General features: G+C 33.0%; 1 protein-coding gene across 1 annotated transcript in view; it reads left to right on the top strand.

The window, feature by feature from the left end:
• The window catches only part of PHIP (PHIP subunit of CUL4-Ring ligase complex), a 121528-nt gene that overhangs the window by 71114 nt on the left and 29829 nt on the right, over window positions 1-20585 (top strand). The window contains exons 18-24 of the mRNA XM_081139923.1: window positions 448-585; window positions 1259-1442; window positions 4777-4894; window positions 10387-10527; window positions 12603-12679; window positions 14814-15045; window positions 19022-19141. Coding sequence (XP_080996049.1) covers window positions 448-585; window positions 1259-1442; window positions 4777-4894; window positions 10387-10527; window positions 12603-12679; window positions 14814-15045; window positions 19022-19141 — 1010 coding nt within the window. The remainder of the gene's footprint in view (window positions 1-447; window positions 586-1258; window positions 1443-4776; window positions 4895-10386; window positions 10528-12602; window positions 12680-14813; window positions 15046-19021; window positions 19142-20585) is intronic.

The raw sequence follows: 20585 nt of genomic DNA, 5'->3' as shown, positions 1-20585 counted from the left end.
ACACTTAGGAATTTGTTGAATAAATTAAGCAGTAAACATTTTTTTGAGAAAGTGGGTAATCATATTTGCCTTTAATTAAAAAAAACACCCATACACACAAAAACTATGATCTAAGGTGAAATCCTATTATATAACTTTAAGTATTTATTTTGGTTTTCTCACCTGCAAATTGGAGTTAATCATACATACCTAATTGAGTTATTGTGATGATTATATGAGTGCCTGAATCGTGATAAACACTCACGTATCATCATCAGTTTTATTTTTAATAAATTAAGATTGATGGGGACATGTTTCCATTTATTCCCATCATTTACTGTTGATCATTTTAGGTCTTTTACTCAAGCAAAATTTATGTTTAATTCTGGACTCAAAGTGAGGTAAATAAGTGAAGTATGTTGAATAGTTGACTAAAGTATTCTTAGCATTTTGTGTCTTATTACATAGGACTGAACCAAGTTTTAAGTCAGCAAGCGAATCAGGAGATCAGCCCACTGGACAGCATGATTCAAAGACTACAACAGGAGCAAGACTTGAGGCGTTCTGGTGAAGCAGGCATCAGTAATACCAGCCGTTTAAGTAGAGGTAAGATGAGATACTTTTAAGTGCAACATTAGAAAACCGGAAACAGCTTCAATTTCCAATAGTAGAGAAGAGATTAAACAAATTATTGTTCATCTATAAAATAAAATATTAGGTGCCAAAATGATCATGTTTTTGAAAGATATTTAATGACCTAAGAAATATTCATAATGTAAGGTTTAAACTGTAGTTTTTAATATGTATATTCTTCCAGACTTCCTATAATAAACATGTAGAACTTAAAAATACTTTAAAAAATATATTTATTCAGTAAATTATGAAATGTATTCAAAGCCACATTCTCAAACATCTAATTACTTTGTTGTGTATTATTAAACTTTAAGAGAAATTTATGAACCATAAATGTCCTTGGGTTTGTCTGCTTTTTATATAGTTACCCCCAAAATAGATGGTGAGCATTTTTTAAAAGTAATTATTTTACATCTTTGGGCCTTAACAGTCAATATTTATGATTTGTTAACATATCTAATTAACTGAATAACCATGCTTAGTTTTCATTAAACTTTTGTCTGTGGTTTAGTTCCTGATTTGGTAATTTATTATTTGCCACAATATGAAGTTTCATTTGGAAGATAGTGTAGATCCCCCCCTCCCCCCCCGTTATAAGCTAATGGAGAAATACCTCTAAGTAGAACTTACTATGTTTTTCACTAAGGTTCTGTAAGCTCTACCTCAGAGGTTCATTCACCACCAAATGTAGGGCTAAGGCGGAGTGGACAAATTGAAGGAGTACGGCAAATGCACAGCAATGCACCAAGAAGTGAAATAGCCACAGAGCGGGATCTTGTAGCTTGGAGTCGAAGGGTGGTGGTACCTGAGCTTTCAGCAGGTGTAGCCAGGTAAGCAGAGTTGTGGATTTTTATGTACCACAGTTGTTTGTGTTCATTTTTAATTATAGTCTTCAGGGTACCTTTTCAGATCTGTAATTTATTTTAAATTTATCTGAAGAGCTAGTATTTTAAACTATTTATGACTGGAGAAAAATTTAATTTCAATTTTTTTTTGTAGAATGATTCATGTAAAGGATATGAGGGGAGGATGTGTTAAGGTGAATGAGGGAAAATCATAAATTTGGATTAACTAAATATGAAATTTATTGAGTAGCATTATTTATTTTATTTTATTTTTTAAAAATATATCTTTATTGATTTCAGAGAGAGGAAAGGAGAGGGAGAGATAGAAACATCAATGATGAGAAAGTCATTGATCGAGCCGCAACCCAGGCATGTGCCTTGACCGGGAATCAAACCCCAATCACTTGGATCCTAGGTCGACGCTCAACCGCTGAGCCACGCCCGACCGGGCTTGAGCAGCATATTTAAATCTTAATTTGTCTTATATAATTGTAGCTTAAAACACTTGAGAAGTTTGTTATAATTATGTTTTTAATGGATTTTACTCATTCATATCATTCAGAGGCATAGTGAAAATTATTTATTGGTAATGCATTATATAAATGTTTATATTAAAATGATTCTTTTTGTATTCAAATATATTATAATGTATAAATTTAAAAGAATCGATTTGATATCTTTTTCTCGAGTTTCATGCAAGAGGGAACTTTATATCTAGTTCCTTTTGTTTCTTTAGTAATGAAATATTCATAAATGTGGTCCATCTGAACCAGTAAATATGTACTACATACTCTAATACAGTACTATAAGAGGAAAATGTGAAGATCAAAATGTGAATTTGATTAGGATTTTTCTAAGTTCTTAAATTCAGAAGATAATGGTCATTATATACAGACAGTCTCCAACTTAGGGTTTTTTTACTTTATGATGGTATGAAAATGATTTGCATTTAGTAGAAACCATACTTCAAATTTTGAACTTTGATCTTTTCTTGGGCTAGCGATTTGTGGTATAATACTTGCTCATGATGCTGGCTGTGCAGTAGCAGTGAGTCCCAGCTCCCCATCAGGCATGTGATCACGAAGATAAACATTCTATACTCTGTTGCCAGCATTTTTTCAGATATTGTATTCTGAACATGTTTAAGGTAGGCTAGGTTAAGCTATGATGTTGGGTAGTTTTGGCGTATTAAATGCATATTCATCTTCCGATATTTTCAACTTAGATGGGTTTATCCCCATTGTAACTTGAGGAGCATCTATATTAAAATACTTTTGGATGTGAGTGTTTATATAGAGTATGCTTTTTTATTGGACAGTACTTCAAATTTGTGTTAGGGTAGGGTTAAATATACACCTAAAGTATAAATTTGAATAATAACTTTAATCTGATAAACAATATATCCAGATGTCCTTAATAAAAATTAACTCTCAGTATATTTTTAGTTGGATTCCTGTCCACTTTTTAATTCTAAAATTAGGGTTTGGGGGGTGCAATAAATAACACCCATCTTTTTAACAGTAGTTCTGAAGTAATTGAAAACATAAAAGAATAAGACACAGGAAATCAGAATATTACTTTTTATTATTATAGAACTATAAACAATGTGGCTTTTACTTACATGAAAGTGTGCTTTCTAATACTGAACCACAAATACAGGTAACATTGAGCTACACAGTTTTTCTGCCCATGGAGAAGCATTTGATTTACTTCTTTAAAATGCAGAGCAGAATGTATTCATTGCTAAGCTGGTTTTTCCTTCCAGAATTAGTTCACTTCTCCCCTTCTTAAAAACCTAAATATGCAGTTACCAGTGAGTATCCTATTGGGGATTTATCCCAAAGAAATTAAAACTTAATGTTCACACAAAAGCCTGTACACTAATGTATAGCAACTTTATTCATAATAGCCAAAACCTAGAAACAACCCAGATATTCTTCAGTGGGTGTGTGGTTAAACAAACTGGTATATCCACACCATAAAATACTATTCTGCTATAAGACTATTCTTGAAATGACAAAAATACAGAGAAAGAGAACATATTAGTGATTGCTAGACATTAGAGGGAGGAAGGGCTCAGGAAGAGGAGATAAAGAGGTATAATAAAAAGGGCACCGCAAGGGATCTTGGTGGTGATGGAAATGTTCTGTATCTTGACTGGGGTGATGGATACATAAACCTACACGTGTGATAAACTTTGGTGGAAGTAAATACACTCTCACATACATACATGAGTAGAAGTAAAACTGGCAAATTCTGAATATTGATGTATCAGTGTCAGCATCCAGGTTGTGAAACTGTACTATAGTTTTGCAAGATACTACCATTGGGAGAACTGGGTAAAGGATATAAGGAATCTATTATGTCTTAAAACTGTATGTGAATCTACAATTATCTCAGTAAAAAATTAATTTAAAAAACAACAAATAAATTAAGAACTAACAAAAAATTAAATCAAGGCCATTCTTTTCATAAGATTTAAATTAACTCATTTATTTTCCATTAAGAATTATCACCAGCTGCAATAGAGATTTTGTAGTTAAGTAGAATGTTGTTAATATACTCTAGTAAAAAAGCAACAACCTTATAGAGCTGTTCCAAATTTGAATATTACTCCCAACTGTGAAATCTCCAGGAGAAATTATAATTCAAAGGTGAAATTCCTTTGCAGTTCTAAAACTTGAAAATTGTAAAAAATTAAAGTAAAAAAATTATTTTGTCCTTGTGAGTTCAGGTTTCATGAAATTACAATTCACAGTTAATGTTACTCAACTTGTGTTGTTCAATTTCAGCTTGATTCCTGGATAGAGCTGAAGTTTTTCAGTAGATGATGCCTGACCTGCCTTTCACTGGAGAGAATGTAGTTCTTTCAGGGCTTTAGAAGTTATGTTAGTTCAGTCTGAAGGTTCTGTTGTGCCCCTTTTTTTTTTTTTTTTAAGTATTTTAGCTATTTATACGGCACACAAGATTTCCATAGTATGAACCCTACGCTGACATATTTCCAAAATAAATCCAATATCTAACCCTATAGAGCAGTTACCTCAGGAATATAACCATGTTCCCAGAACCTAATTTTTGATTTGCCAAAGAACATGGCAGAACCAGTAGTATCAAGTTCAAGTAGTCAAGGTCTGTCTTTCCATTGTTTTAGTCCAGAGCATATAATCTATGAATTTAAACTCAGAAATCTTTATCACATGCCTCTGTCTAAAAAGGAAATATTAAGGAGTAGTATTCCTTCTCTGACACATAATATCCCTTTAGGTGAGAAATGAGTTGTAAAAATTCAAGATTAACGTGGCTTTTAATTCTCTTTCAGTAGGCAAGAAGAATGGAGAACTGCAAAGGGAGAAGAAGAAATAAAGACTTACAGATCAGAAGAGAAAAGAAAACACTTCGCTGCTCCAAAAGAGAATAAAACACCAACTGTCTCAAAGGTAAACAGTAATTACTTTTGATGTGTAATATTTGCTTTATAAGTATAGTGACCATTTTAAGACCCTTTTGTAATAAAAAAAATGTTAACATTGTAAATAGGCTATTTAATGAAGTAAAAGTAATACAGGTAGTTCTTGATTACCTTTTCGTATTATTTATTATATTTACCATTTAAAATTTTTTATTTTACATTTCCTGCCTTCTGTCACTTCTCTGCCTTTTGGCTAAAATCAAGTATATATTTCTTGCCTTGTAGCATACCTTTTCTCCAAATGACAATTTTTAAATGCCCATTAAATTCAGTAAATTATATCAGAAGCCTAAGCAAGATCTTTTTTAGCTCTGCCATTGGTTACATACTATAAAACAGTTTTTTTATTTTATTTTTGGTCCTCTTTGGTTGTGGTTTTGTTTGTTTTTTGCTCTGTTGAACTTATTTGTTATTGTAGGTAATTAAGTCAGCTATGCTGCTCTAATTAATAGTTCTTATTTTCTCCATTAAAAGAGGTAAATTATCTCTACTAGTTTGCTCTGTTGGTTTCTCTGTCACCCTAAACTGCAAAACCTGGGATCCAGTGGTTTTCCGTTGGTCATGCAATAATCTGAGAGAGATACATACTTACCTTCTTGAATATCAAGGAGTCACAATTATCTATTCTTAAATTTTTCTTAAACCAATTAGCTTGAAAGCTTCAGAGCCTTAGAATTTGAAATTGAGGAAAACTATAGGGGATAAAGCTGGTTTCTTGACCCGGCTTCCTGCTTCTTCCTCTTATTATTTGAGTTTCATAAACCTAAGTTAGTCAACTTTTCTAGAACTTTCTTTTGTGACTCTTCTCCTTAAAGTAGTCCTATGCTATTTTATATTTTCCTTTACTAAGGGTATCATACCCTGGGATCAGTAGGATCCCACACAGAATTCCTGTTAGTATAATCCGAAATAATTTTTGTTTTAGGGGGTTTCTTTGTTGGTTAGTTGTTTTTTCATGGTGGCTAGAAAGCATACCCTTTCCTGTGTCCTTTGCTCAGAATCCAAGGATATGGGAACATAAATTCACATGATGATTGAGAGTTGTGTTGCTACAACTTTTACAGATAGATTATCGTACTGTCTATTAAAATTAAAAGGATCTACTTGTCTTTTTATCTAATAGTGCTATTTTAAAGACTTTTTAATCCTCACCCAACATGCTTATTGATTTTAGAGAGAGAGAAAGAAACATTGATTAGTTGCCTCCTGTACCAGGGATCAAATCCACAACCTAGGTATGTTGCCCTGACCGGGAATTGAACCTACAACCTTTTGGTGTATGGGAAGCTGCTCCAGCCATCTGAGCCACACTGGCCAGGGTGCTTCAAGGTCTTTTTTTTTTTTTAGAAAGAAAAATACTGATACTGTGTGTGTGTGGGGGGGGGGGGGGGGGACACACGAATACTTACAGTGTCCCTGGTTGCAAAACTGGAATAGTATCCATTGTTGGAAGAAAGGTAGAATGTTATGACATCTATATACCCATGGGATACTATACAACATTTTTAAAGAAATGAGTTAAAATTCACTCCATTGCCTTGGAGATGTTTATTACTATAAAGTGAAAAAAGCAAATAGAACAGTAATGTTTATAGTATGACCTCATTTTTGTTTTTCAAATTTAATGAGAATGGAAAAAGGTTTGAAAGCACACGTACTAGGCTAATGACATTAATAATCATAGATGTACAAATTACGAGATGTCATATTTCATTTTAGAGTTACAGCGTTTCTTTATTCTAATAATAGAGGATACTAACCGTGCCAGTGGGAAGTATAAACTAACATAAAAACTGTTTAGAAAGCAGTTGTGAAGTTGATTTGTGGTAGTAGGTTTGGTCCCAAAATTACAGTGGCTTAAACAAGGTGGAAATTTATTTCTCTCTGATGTAAAAGCCTCAGTATGTGGTTCAGGTCTGGTATGCCCTCCCTGAGTGTTGAGAACTGAGTTCCTTCATTTTTGTTATCCTCTTGTGTGTGAATTTGACCTCATGACTGAAGATACCGGCATCCGCACTTAAGAGTCCAGGATAGAGGATCAGATCGGTGAGGAAGGTGCGAACGGCACAGGTGCCCTCCCGAGGAAGGCTCTTTGAAGTTGCTTTGCAGCATTGTGCCAGATATCCCATTGGCCAAGATTTATTCTCATGAAACTTGGTCAAAGAAAATTTTAATTTTTCTGCAAGAAGGGAGAACAGATATTGGTTGACAAGCAGTTTTCCCTTGCACTGCATTATTTATTAAGGCATTAAAAATGTTTGTGTTCTTTGACTTGAAATTTATCCTAAAGAAATATAAAATTGTGCATAAAACTTTACAAAATGGAACAAATAGCAATTTTTAATGAAGTGGAATTGAGTAGGTAAGTATATTTAAGTGAAAGAAGCAAGGTGCATTACATTCTTAACAGTGGATTACTCAAAATTTATGAGATTATAGTTGAACTATTTTCTTTTTTAATACTTTTACATATTTCCCAAATTTTAAAAAAAATTACTAGAGTAAATCTTGTGTTCGTGGAGTGTTTGAAAGTCTTTTATTTCTCTTGGCTATTACTAGTATAAGACTAGAAGTGCAGGAATAGGACTGAAGTGCAGGAAAGAGTTTTAGTGACAAGGCTGGTTGTGGAGAAGGAAATGGAGCGTGATGGTGGTTGGAGGAATATGCAAGGTTGAATTCAGATTGCAGTTTTATAGGTCTTGTGATGCGCACCCTCCTTATACACATCCAGAACCTTTTTTGGGAGCACAAAGCAAGGCCCAAATAGTTATGTTTTTTTCTCTCCTTCCCCAGTGCAATATTATTACCTAACACAGTGAAGCCAGAGCAGGATGTGGGGAGGGGGGGACACAATACAAACGAAGTTATATGACTTATAGAGAAACTAATGGAATGCACAGAACATGTTCAAAACAGCATATTACTATCAGAGAGATAGGAGGGGATGTTGGAAACTTGATGTAACAACACACAATTTTGAAGAAGATTCTACGAGCAATACTTGGGGTGAAACTGTTGAAATTAAGAGCTCAATGGATGGGTTGAATAAAAGAATAAAAACACTGAAAAATGAGTTGGTAAGCTGGAAAGTCAAGCTGAAGAACTCCCCCAGAATGCGCCAACAAGGGATAAAAATGATAGAATGAGGGAAATGTAAAAAAAAAAAGTATATATTTATGTATATTTATGTAATATATATATGTAAACTTTGTGAGGTTAGAAGTAGTAGTATAAGTATTAATAAGAGTCTTGAAAGAAGAGAAAATACACAGAGGGAGGAAAGAGTTTTAAAAAATAATGAACCACGATTTCCTAGAATTAACCTCTGGCTAATGTGCCAAACATGATAAATAAGGAAAAAAATAATGTAAAACCAAATTATTTAAAACCTCAACTAAGCACATTAGTGTGCAGTATGGAAACATCTAAAATAGAGAACATTCTGAAAGTTTCTGGAAAGAAAAAGAGAATCACCTTAAAATGAACATGAAGTATTAACAAAATGGATTCCACTGAGCCACTGTATAACCCATAAGAGACACAAGAAGATAGTTAAGGAATCAGCACCTACATTAAGAAAATTGTCTACAACCCCAACACAGTAGCATTTGCACCAATTTCTGGTTGGATTGGTGACAACATAGTGGAGCCAAGGGCTAATACTAACATGGTTGGTTCAAGAGATGGAAAGTCACCTATAAAGATGGCAATGCTAGTGGAACATGCTCTTGAACCTCTGGGATTGGATCCTACTATCAACTCATCCATCTGGCAAACCCTTGCTCCTCACAATGATGTCTGTGAATTTTGTTGTATTGTGAGGCAAGAGCCTAGTGTTCTCAAACCCAGCATGGTGGTCACCTTTGCTTCAGTCACTTTTACAACCGAAATAAAGTCTTTTGAAGTGTACAGTGAGCTTTGAGTGAAGCTCTTCCTCAGAATAGTGTAGGCTTCAATGCCAAGAATGTGTCTGTCAAAGAAGCTTGTGGTGGTAAAGTGGCTGGTGACAGTAAAAATAACCCACCAATGGAAGCAGGTGGCTTCACTGCTTGGTTGATTATCTTGAGCCAAATTAGTGTTGGCCATGCCCCTGTGCTGGATTGTCACACAGCTGATATTGCTTGCAAGTTTGCTGAGCAGAAGAGGATTGGTTGCTTTTCTGGGAAGAAGTTGGAAGATGGCCCCAATTCTTGAAATCTGGTGATGCTGCCATTGTTGATATGATTTCCTGGAGAGTCCATGTGTGTTGCGAGCATCTCTGACTATCCTCAGCATCTCTGACTATCCTCTGGGCCAATTTGCTTTTTGTAACATGAGATGGACAGTTGTGGGTTTAAATTAGTAATCAAAGCAGTAGGCAAGAAGGCTGCTAGAGCTGGCAAAGTCAGCAAGTCTGCCCAGAAAGCTCAGGAGGCTAAATGTTATCTCTAATACCTGCCACCCCATCTTAATCAATGGTAGAAGAACATCTCAGAACTGTTTTTCTCAATTGGTCATTTAAATTTAATATAAAAGACTGGTTAATGATAACAGTGCGTAATAAAACCTTTAGGGAAAGGACGATATTTTGTTGACCATTTGTTTTTTGTGTGTGGCTGTTTTAAGTTAGTTTTTAAATCAGTACATTTTAGTGGAAACAACTTGACCAAAAGTCTGTCACAGTATTTTAAGACTCATTAAAAGAAAGTTTAATGAGAAGGAAAGAAAAAAAGTGTGGATGTAATTATAGGTTCAAAGTTATTTTCCATCAACACTTTAAAGATACGTGTTCCTTTTTCTTATTGTATGATTTATTGTGTGATATATGTATAAGTCTGATGTCAATCTCTTTTTGAAAGTAATCTTTATTATTTTTCCTTTACTTTTGTATTCTTAAGGGGTTTTTAGGTGTAAATTCGTATGTTTGCTGAGTTTGTTCATTTCTGTCACCATATTGGACTTTATCAGGTTTTTTTTTATGACTTAGTTGTGTTTTCATCTGCTGCAGAACGCTTTTCCCACATTCATCTGCATTAGAAGATAGAGAGCCAGCCACCTAGTATCCTAGCCTCATAGAGGCATGGTAGTTTGTGATCACCATTTTGGTTTCCAGTTTGCCTCTATTAATAGGCCTTACAGCTTGTGGTCCTCTTTCTCATATCTGTTTTATAGGTTTGGTTTCGCGTGGATATAGGAGAGTCCAATGTTAAGCTTAGTTTAATATTATGAATCCTTAAGTCTGTATTACTTAATCAAAAGCAGTGTTTTTATAACTTACCAATTAGCAAGTGAATGTCAACATATCACAGACCTGTGATTTAACTTGATGTAATGTTAAAATATTTGAGCTAGTAATCTAATCTAGCTTATGTAATAGCATAAATATGAATGGATTTTTTATAATTAAAAAATGCAACTACTAAAGTAAAAGGTTAGGTCTTTAAGCATGCTGTAAATAAATTTAATTTACTTTTTTTCCAGAATCATGCTCATGAGCATTTCCTGGATCTTGGAGAATCCAAAAAGCAGCAGGCAAATCAACATAGTTATCGTACCAGATCTGCATTGGAAGAGATTCCTAGACCTTCGGAAGAGATAGAAAATGGCACCAGCTCTTCAGATGTAAGATCTCATCACATGAATTAACTTATTTCCATTTTTACTTATTTTTAAAAACATGACTTTCATTCTTATGTTCATTGATATATTTATAGATGTAGCTCAAACATGGTATTTCTAGGCTTTTTAGTTATAGTGATAGCTTCCATTTACTGAAGACCTACTTTGTATATTCCAGGCATGGCACACATATTCATAATCTCAGATGCACAAATCTTATGAATTATTCCCATTTTATATGTATGAGGAATCTGAAGTTCTAAGATTTTTAGATTACACATTTACCTAACTATTAAATGGTGGAGCAGGGATTAAACCCAGGTTCCTTTTACTCTAAAACCAAGCTTTTTAAATGGACCATGAAGCTCTCGGCTGGTAACTATAGTAACTAATCAATAGGCATTTAGCAGTTTTGATTAATTACTTTTTTAAGTCATCATATTTTCTTTTTAAAAAATTACTATTATTTTAATTGATTTTGGGAGAGAGAGAAACAGACCAATTGTTCCCATATGAGCCCTAAAACAGGAATCAAAACTGCCACTTTTTGGTGTACAGGGCCACACTCCAACCATCTAAGCCACACTGGCCAGGGCTTGGTTAGATTTTATTCTCTGTTCCACTTTAGTTAGTTTTCTCAATGTAATTTTTAAAATATTTCTTATGTATAAATATTTCCATAGATATCATCATTCTTACTAAATATTCTTTCAGCAAGGTAGTCAATTTGCAAGCACAGATTAACCTTATTCGGCACATTTTTGAAGCTGTGTTGTGTTTTACAATGTTGAACATATGGGAATTCTCTATGTATATTTTTTACAGACAGGACAGTAGTAACTCAAATTGAGAGTATTCTAACCATAATTTAAAAGTTAGTCTCTGGTGGTTTTAGATGTTAAAATGTTATGTCCAGTTACATCAACTTGACACATGACAATTTAGATATACATACAAAACATAAAATATATGGGCTAATTATTTGCTTTATAAAATGTTTCCTTATTTTTGAAAGGTTTATAGCATGTTTTTTAAAATACTATATTTCTAGAAAATATTTTAAATATGATTCAGCTTAATAGGACCTTATGTATTTTCAGGTACATTTGTTACATAGGAAAATTTACTAGTTCTTCATCTTCAAACTAATTTGTTTATTCTTTGCTGTCCTTTTAGAGCAATTAAATACATTTCTAGAGGAGTACCTTGAGAACAGACTGTCACCTTAGGCACAGTGTATTAATTAATGGAAAAAGTGCTGACTTTTGGTTCAAATATTTTGAACTTCCAAACAGTGACTATTTCATATTTAGCAGTATATTTTTTTCTTCCTCTTTCAAGAAGTAATATACCAAGGGTAGGAATAATCAGATCATTTGTTTAGATTTTTTCAGTTATATTAAATTGAGATAAAAGAAAAAGAGAGTGTTTGGGTAGTTTTTAATCCTCCACCATTTGGATGAAATAATACCAGATAGGAATATTCTTTTTTTGTATGATGAAGCTGTTTTAATAATAATGTAACATAAAAGTTTATAATTTTAAGCTTCCCAAAGCATCTATAAAAACTTTAACAAAGGCCTAAGAAGTTAACAAAGGTCTAAATTTTACAAAAGCCTAAGAATTTAAAGTTAATTTGATATCTATTTAAAAGATAAGTTATAAGAAACAACAAAAGGTAAGTTATTAGAAACAACAAAATGTGGAGCGGGGTGGGGGGGCAAAAGTAGGTTTACAGTTGGAGAGTTTATTCTTGTATTATTTATTAATTATTCTGTTTTCCGTACGAACCTACTTTTTCCCCACCCTGAATGTTATTTATCCAAGAGATTGCTCTGAATCCAATATTAATAAGTATTATATCTTTGGATAAATTTAATAATTGGTATATATTTAATAATTATTAAATACATTGAATAATTTATATAAGGCCTGTATTTTGCAACTAATATAAATCAGGTTTTTATTTAAATATTGTGCTTTGATTGGTAATATTCAATAATACTGACATTTTCTATAATCATAGAATGTTATTTTTATAAAATTGCACAATAAAATATATATTCAATATCTCATAGGAAGGTGAAGTTGTTGCTGTTAGTGGTGGAACCTCTGAAGAAGAAGAGAGAGCATGGCACAGTGATGGCAGTTCTAGGTAATTTAATGAATTTTTACTTCTCCAAATGTAATTAATATAAACTCCTCAGAAAGCTGAAGATTCTTTTTTATCAGCAACATTTTTCAGTTTCTTTGAGTTCCAGGTTGCTCCTTCTTCAGAGTTATTTTGTAGTTGTCCACAGTTTTTCTTTCTGACATCTTTTCTTTAGTAGAAAAAAAAATTTGGTTATTGCAACTAGATCTGCAAAATGATGCTTTAACTTTATCTTCCTAGTTGATATTCTATTGTTGAATGCTATTATTTTAACACTGAACCACAAGTTAGTTTCATTACTGGTTTTGAGAAATATTTGAGCATTAAATTATGAAAGTAATGAGATCTTACAGAATTAACTATCTATAGTAGAATTTGTTGAATGCTATTAATAATTTTTTTTCCAGCAGTTAGAATAATGTTTTCTTTTTCCTATTATCCCTACCCCATTTGACCATGTAAGTGAGGATTCCTTCAACTCCTTATACGAGTAATTCACATTATTACAGACAGGGCTGATATTCTCTTAGTAGCAAGAAGGAGTGTGCCTTTGGAAATGGTAATTATATTTAGCCCTCACACTTACACCTTAGCATCAGTAGCTTTTAAAATAAAATTGTCAAAGAAACCACAAGGGCAGAGACTATAAGAATTCCTTATTCATTGCTAGAATCAAGGGCTTTCCTATTTCCACAACAGCTATTCCCAGTAATGGTATACAGTTGCTCATGGTTATATCTGGTAGTTTTCTGCATTTAAAACAGGGCAGTGAAAAAAATATTTTCTTTTGGCTTCAGCAGTTTGGGGCAATGTTGTAAAGAACATGGTCTCTCGGTTTTATAGTTAGGTTTATGCTGGCTGCAGAAGATTTTCTGTAAGAGCTCAATGCTCCAGAGAGTAGCAACTTTCAGTATTTGGCAGGTGCCATTTGCCGTGACTGGCTGGAATAAGTGCAAATAAATACTCCTAAGTTGAGGACAGTCTGTTCTTGGAGAGATGTTTGCTCTGCAGATGCATTCTCATGCATCTAAATTAGTGTTTGAAAAAATTTTAAGTTCTCTAGAATCATTTTAAATTTTATAATGTCATGAAATCATACTAGAAAATCAGTTAATTACTTGAGTTTTATCTGTGGTGATAATTCTTGGGGAGATATAGATAAATGCCTATAAAGGATATTAGGTCAAGGCAAAAGGGTGGTGGTAGTAGAATAAAACTCCAGAAAAATCAATCCTTTCAGTATTTACCAGGAATATTCTTAGAAGAGTGAGGTCATACATCACTAAATCTGGGCAAGTAATTATTGATTTTAACATAGTCTAATTTAGGTTTAAGGCATTTATATTTGTAAAACTATATAAAATCAAATAATATTCTCATATACTAAAATTGAAACAAAAGATAACTGGATTTTTTATTTTGCAACATCAGTTAAGTATGTCTTAGGTCTGTTGAAGGTAAACTGAAAAGAAATGGCAAACATGATTGGTAGTGATATATAAAATAATAAGGGCTGTAGTATTCTGAATTCTGGCATGCTTTGAAGCATAAGATATATCTAAAGTATATGTAAATGCTCAATATAGTTTACAAGCACAGCCTTCTCACTGAATAAGAATGCTTCTGACCTTGCCATGAGGGCATTAGTGCTCCAACATAGGATTTCCGCTGGGCAAGGGCTCTCACCTCTCAAAAAAGGAACTCCTATACCTACTCCTCAATGTCGATACCACCTATGCTGTCCAGGGCTATCTTTCCACCATTGCTAGAATTAAGAAAGGTGACTCTCTGCTTCCTATTTTTGTATGCCCCACAATATTTTGAATATATGAAGCTCTCATAAATTAATTTTTGGCTAAAATCATACAAGGCACTTAAATTCATTGTTTCAGCGACAACTGTGGCTTTATTTATCTTAATATTTTTTTCTTTAGATATTTAAGTTAAGCGTATAGAATTTTAAGAAACTGTTTAGAAGAAATTGAGTTGAAAGTTAAGGAAATATTTTTAGTTCATTAATATGTACTATTTTACCATTTCTCTTTATTATAATCTTTTTTTTTTTTTTGCATTTTTATAAAACAAAGTCTTAATGTGTATTATGTGTGTGTGTTTTAAATCAATTTTTCTTTTCTAGTGACTACTCCAGTGATTATTCTGACTGGACAGCAGATGCAGGAATTAATCTGCAGCCACCAAAGAAAATTCCTAAGCATAAAACCAAGAAAGCAGAAAGCAGTTCAGATGAAGAAGAAGAATCTGAAAAACAGAAACAAAAACAAATTAAAAAGGAAAGGAAAAAAGTAAATGAAGAAAAAGATGGACCAATATCACCAAAGAAAAAGAAGCCCAAAGAAAGAAAACAAAAGGTTAATTTATATATGTATATATATATATATATAAACTAACATACACACATACACTGATGTTTTCTATGAAAACCAAGCACACATTTTAAAAGTGCAGTTGATGAACATTAACATTGTTGAGTACAGAAAATCCTCCAATAATGTTTGATTCAATATCCTTTTGAGGTAACGTTGATGAGATGCTGTAGGAACTTAACTCTTATTTATATTAATTAGCCTCTTGTAAATTGGTTTTTTTATACATCATTTCAACTTTGTTGTAAGTCAGAGAACCTGTTGACAATGGTAAGTGAGGATTTAACTTTATACCAAAATATATTTTATTCAGGTTTTAATACTTATTGTGTGAGAGTGTTTCCTTGTAGAATTAATTATATTCTAAATATTGAGCATTCAGCCTTATAACATGAGCAGATTTTTTTCTTGACAGTACAGTGGGATTTATTTATGTATGTTTAAGTAATGCTACAAAATATATAACTTATTAGTCTTTTGATTGCCTTTACCTTTTAACCATCTTTATTTTTATTGCTGAAAATAAACAGAAAGCATAGGGGGAACATCACCTGGAATAAGAGTGGCAAAACTTGTCATAGTTGACCACAAGGCAAATGTGAATATAAAGTAGGATACTGCTGTTGTAACAAGCCTTTACTAATTTATATAGCATGTAAGCCATAATCAGACGATCCTCAGGCTGGCATTTGTAGAATTAAATATTAGGGAGACTTTTAGGGTCTTTGTCCCCAGAGAGCTTTGAAATTTTTTAAAAATACATTTGTCTTAAGTGTGTGTTTTATACAAACACTTGTTGAGCTCTTGTTTCGGCTTTATAGTTACAAGCTAATTTGGATTCCACTGCCTACTATTCTTCTTGTCACCTCCTTTTCTCATGTATCTCACTAATATGCTAAACACTTCCTTTTTTTTAAATGTCAAGACAATTCTGATGAACCTTTGAGGTTTGCACTGTGAAAACATAATTCTTTTGTCCCTGGAGTGCAGCTTACTTTGTGGTCCACCATCTACAAACTAATATCTTGGACTCCTTCATGCTACTATTACTGGTTGGCATATTTTAATTTTAAAGTATTGTAACAGGATCTATCTGCCACTAAATTTATGTGGGACAGATTTAAAATATAATGAGGTTAGGATATTATAGACCATTCCCTTTAATTTGGATTTTGTTCACATGGTTTGGTGTTAGCCTACCAGTGGATCCAACAGTGGGTGAAATGGTTCTTATTCCTTAGTCTTGTTATCTCAAGTAATATTTCCCTTTTTATGCATAGAGTTGTAGAACTGGAAAGTAACTGAGTGATCATTAAGCAATTGATATTATTGCATGTATGAAAATATTTTACATGTGACTAATTCTATTTCAGTTAATTAAGCAAGAATCAGTAAGGCAGATAATAGAAAATCCCTGTTAGAAAATAGAATTCTCCAAAGATGAAGAAATCTCAGATGGTATCTGACATATATCCCTTATGGTTTAGGAGCTCTGGAAACCACATAAATAAATATCTATTGTGTGCTTACTATTTATAAAACAATACAGTGGATAGAAAGAAGTATAAGACATAGTGCTTACTCTAAAAATAATGTGTGACTAACAAGTTGCTTGAGTCCCCCAAGATAAAAATAGAAGAAATATCATATGTTTAGTTATGAGATTAATTTTAAAGATAGTAAATCAGCAATCAAATAGGCATACCTTATTTTAGAGTTTTAGATAAGGTTTGCAAAAGATTTGAGGTGGGCCTAGAAGAATTTCTATGGATAGAAAATAATTACCCATATTCCCAAATTTTAAAAAATATCTCATCATGAGGCTAGAAATTTTGAGGAATATTCAATGCATTTATTACCTAAGTGGTTTTAAATACTAAGTGACAGAAATCTACTTTAACCAAAAATTATAGGTTTTCTAAGAATTATTGGTGAACAAGATTTATTGTCATAATGATTCTTGGCTATGCCAGAGTCTTACAGTTATAAATATGGTTATTCCTGTTTAATGTCCAACTTTATGTAAGAGTTGTTAGCTATCCCAATCAACATAGAATTTTCCTTATGGGGAGAAATACTTGTCTAGTATAATTGAGAATCCATTCTGAGGCTGGAATTAACAATTTTTAGATTTTTTTCTACTTGTTTTTCTTAAGTCAAAGGACACCTTTTTCAAAATACACTTTAACTTAAAACCTCAATATATAAAACTGATAAAATTTGTGGATCTAACTCTGATGCAGTGCATAGTAATGGTGGCTACTCAATAACTGTTTGTGGATAAATAACTGTTCAGGTGTCACCTGACTTAACATTGCAAATTGTTCACATACAAAACTTATTTTCTTTCTTCTTTAACCTGTTGTACTCTAGGCCTCCTCATCTCAACTGTGACAACTCTTTTGGTTGTTTATACCAGAACCTTGGTGTTATCCATAATTCCTCTTTCTCTCATATTCTACATCCAGTCCATTAGGGAATTACCATGGTTCTTTCTTTTAAATAAGTTCTGCACTTAAATGTTTTCACTATTTCTGCTGTCACTAGTGTGAGCTACCATGAACTCTCACTTGGTTTATTGCAGAAGCCTTCCGTCTGTCTTTTTGCTTCTTCCCTTTTCCCCGTAGAGTCTATTCTCTGAAGCAGGCATCAACAAACTTTTTCTGTAGAGGTACAGCTACTCTGCCATTGTAGCCTGAAAGCAGCCATTGACAGTACGTAAATGAATGCGTATGGCTGTGTTCTAATAAAATTTGATTTATAGATAGCTGGCTGGGCTTGGACTCTGGACCATAATTTGAAAATCTCTGCTCTGATGCATCCAGAGTGATCCTTTTAAAATGTAAGTCAGATCCTATCATTCCTCTGACTAAAATTATCTATTGGACCCATGTCAAGTGTAGTAAATGCCAATGTTTTTCCCCTCCCTACTCTCCAAAGAGAGAGTGTTCCTGATGTGTTTGACTGAGAAACAGGAAGATGTAGTTAATGAAGAGGAAAATGGATATTAAGTAGCAGGTGTAACAGTACCTGTTGCAAATAGTGTTCTGTGATACCCCATTATGATATTGCTTCTTTTAGTGAACTTGCATTAACTCAGTGATAACTGCTTCTTTTTTAAAAAGCACAAGAGAATAAAATTTAGAATCTTATGTATAAACACTGAACCAAACATTTTTAGTGAATTGCATGAAGTTTCTCTGCTTATAAATAATATTAGGTTTCAAAGTCCATTATTCCTAAGTCTAAGGTAACAATATTTAGACCATAATGACCACTTGTGGGTGACCAGCAAAGTTAAAAAGGTTTTTCTCAGAGGCCTGGCTTTATATTTATCCATGAAAATTAAAAAGTAAGGCACCTGGCTTAGTAACATTTTGGGGAAAATGTGAAGAAAAAATTTTTGTTAGAAACTAATACTGAGCCAAGAGTGAGATATGGCTACTTTAAAAAGGGAAGAGATGTTGTCTTGGCTATGTTGAAGTATAATGCCCAGCCATGGAAACAATTAGCCTTCTGTGTCTTACACTAATTAACCCATATGAGAATATCTTACTTAGTTGTTACGAGCACACTATGACTAGGATTTTTTTTAAAAAAAACCCTAAATATGCTTTGGTTTGTCACATGGAAAGTTCATAAAACTGTTCCAACTTTGAGAGAAAGGGTAATTACCCAGAGCTTATATTTTGGTATTTATGGCAATATCTTGTCACTTAGTTTTGTTGTGAATGTTTTCTATAGGTTTTGGATTACCTAGTTCTTTTTTTATGCAGTGATTTAGAGAGATTGAATACTATACTGCCACTACTGCCACCTTTTCAGAATAGGTTTTTAATACCTAAAGAATATACATTGTTGTACAGTGATTCCCTTTATTTAACTAACTTTATTGTTATTTTAAAAGACAGATCATAGATGAATGCTTTTATGATATTACTTTAAATGTTCTAAACCTTAGAGATTGGCGGTCGGAGAACTAACGGAAAATGGATTGACATTAGAAGAATGGTTGCCTTCAACATGGATTACAGATACTATTCCCCGAAGATGTCCATTTGTACCACAGATGGGTGATGAGGTACGTTTAGACTTTTAAAAACATCCTTTATTTGTTTCTTTCAGGTTATTTTAAACATTTTTATAGCTCTAGAAATATAGACTCTAGAAGATTGCAGGTATTTATTAAAGTATCTCATTCTAGATGTTTGTAGCTATGTATGAAAAAAGTAAAATTAGGAGGGAAGTGCTAATGATCGTCTTTTTTGAGACTGCTGTGAACATTGCAATTGCAAATCTAAATATTATAAAAATGGAAATTTTGTTAACATTTTAAAAACTAGTTTGTATTTTTTTAATAAGAGGGTTTTGTTGCCAGTTTTTCTTTTTTAAATTAAAATTTTAAAATATATTTTTCTTAGTTTAAGACTTAAATATATATAGTATGTTCAAAAAAAAAGGAAATACATTTTATTTTCAATTTTATTTTATAAGTATTTAAATACTTACAATGTTTATAATTTGTTAGATCTTTAAAAAGATCTATTATTTTAAAATAAGAAAGACTTTGTTTTTAAGAAAAATGTGATTGGCCATCATTTGACTATGTACTTTGGACTATGAAATGAAAATATGTGATCTTATATCAAAGTTTCCCACTCAGGACTCATGTCTGCTTGCATAAATGTTAAGAGACAGAGTTATCTGGTGTCCAGTAGGTGAGTAGTAAGAAATTAGGAATTAAAAGTGGCTTCTTTAGCAAAGCATACTAATTAGCTGTAGAAATTGGCAGGTGGTGGTTTACAGTAAAAGAAGGAAAGCCCAGCTGCTGTCACTCAGTGAATTGAGCATGGTCCCATGCACCAAGAGGTTACTGGTTCCATTCCCAGTCAGGGCCTATGCCTGGGTTGCAGGTTCATTCCCCACTAGGGGGCTTGCAAGACCCAGCCAATTAATGTTTCTATTATCAATGTTTCTACGTCTCTCCCTCTCCTTTCCTCCCTCTCTCTTTCTTTAAAAAAAAAAAATCAATTTTAAAAAAAGAAGGAAAACAAAAACTTTATAATACAAGAATAATTCTAATGAACAATCATCCCTACTTGCCTAAGAATTCTTGAAGAGCCCAGAACATTACCACAGTGTTGTAATTTAGTACAATGATAGATCGTAACAGGTCCTGCCACATCAAAAAAATGCTTGATTGCCCGGCCGGGCATGGCTCAGCAGTTGAGCATCGACCTAGGATCCAGGCGATCGGGGTTTGATTCCCGGTCAGGGTAGGGCACATGCCCGGGTTGCGGGCTCGATCAATGAGTCTCTCATCATTGATGTTTCTAGCTCTCTCTCCCTCTCCTTTCCTCTGTCTGAAATCAATAAAGATATATTTAAAAAAAAGAAGAAGAAAATGCTTGATTATATTACATTTAATATACTATTTCAAGATGGTTAGAAAGTGTATAATTGCTTGTTGAATAATTTCCTATCAAAATGTTTAAGTTGTCTTTTTAGTTGCTGGTGCTTAAATA

Source organism: Miniopterus schreibersii, assembly GCF_964146895.1.
Source record: "Miniopterus schreibersii genome assembly, chromosome: 6".
NCBI classification, from domain to species: domain Eukaryota; kingdom Metazoa; phylum Chordata; class Mammalia; order Chiroptera; family Miniopteridae; genus Miniopterus; species Miniopterus schreibersii.
The sequence above is the reverse complement of the archived record's forward strand: the minus strand, read 5'-3'. Positions and strand labels throughout refer to the sequence as shown.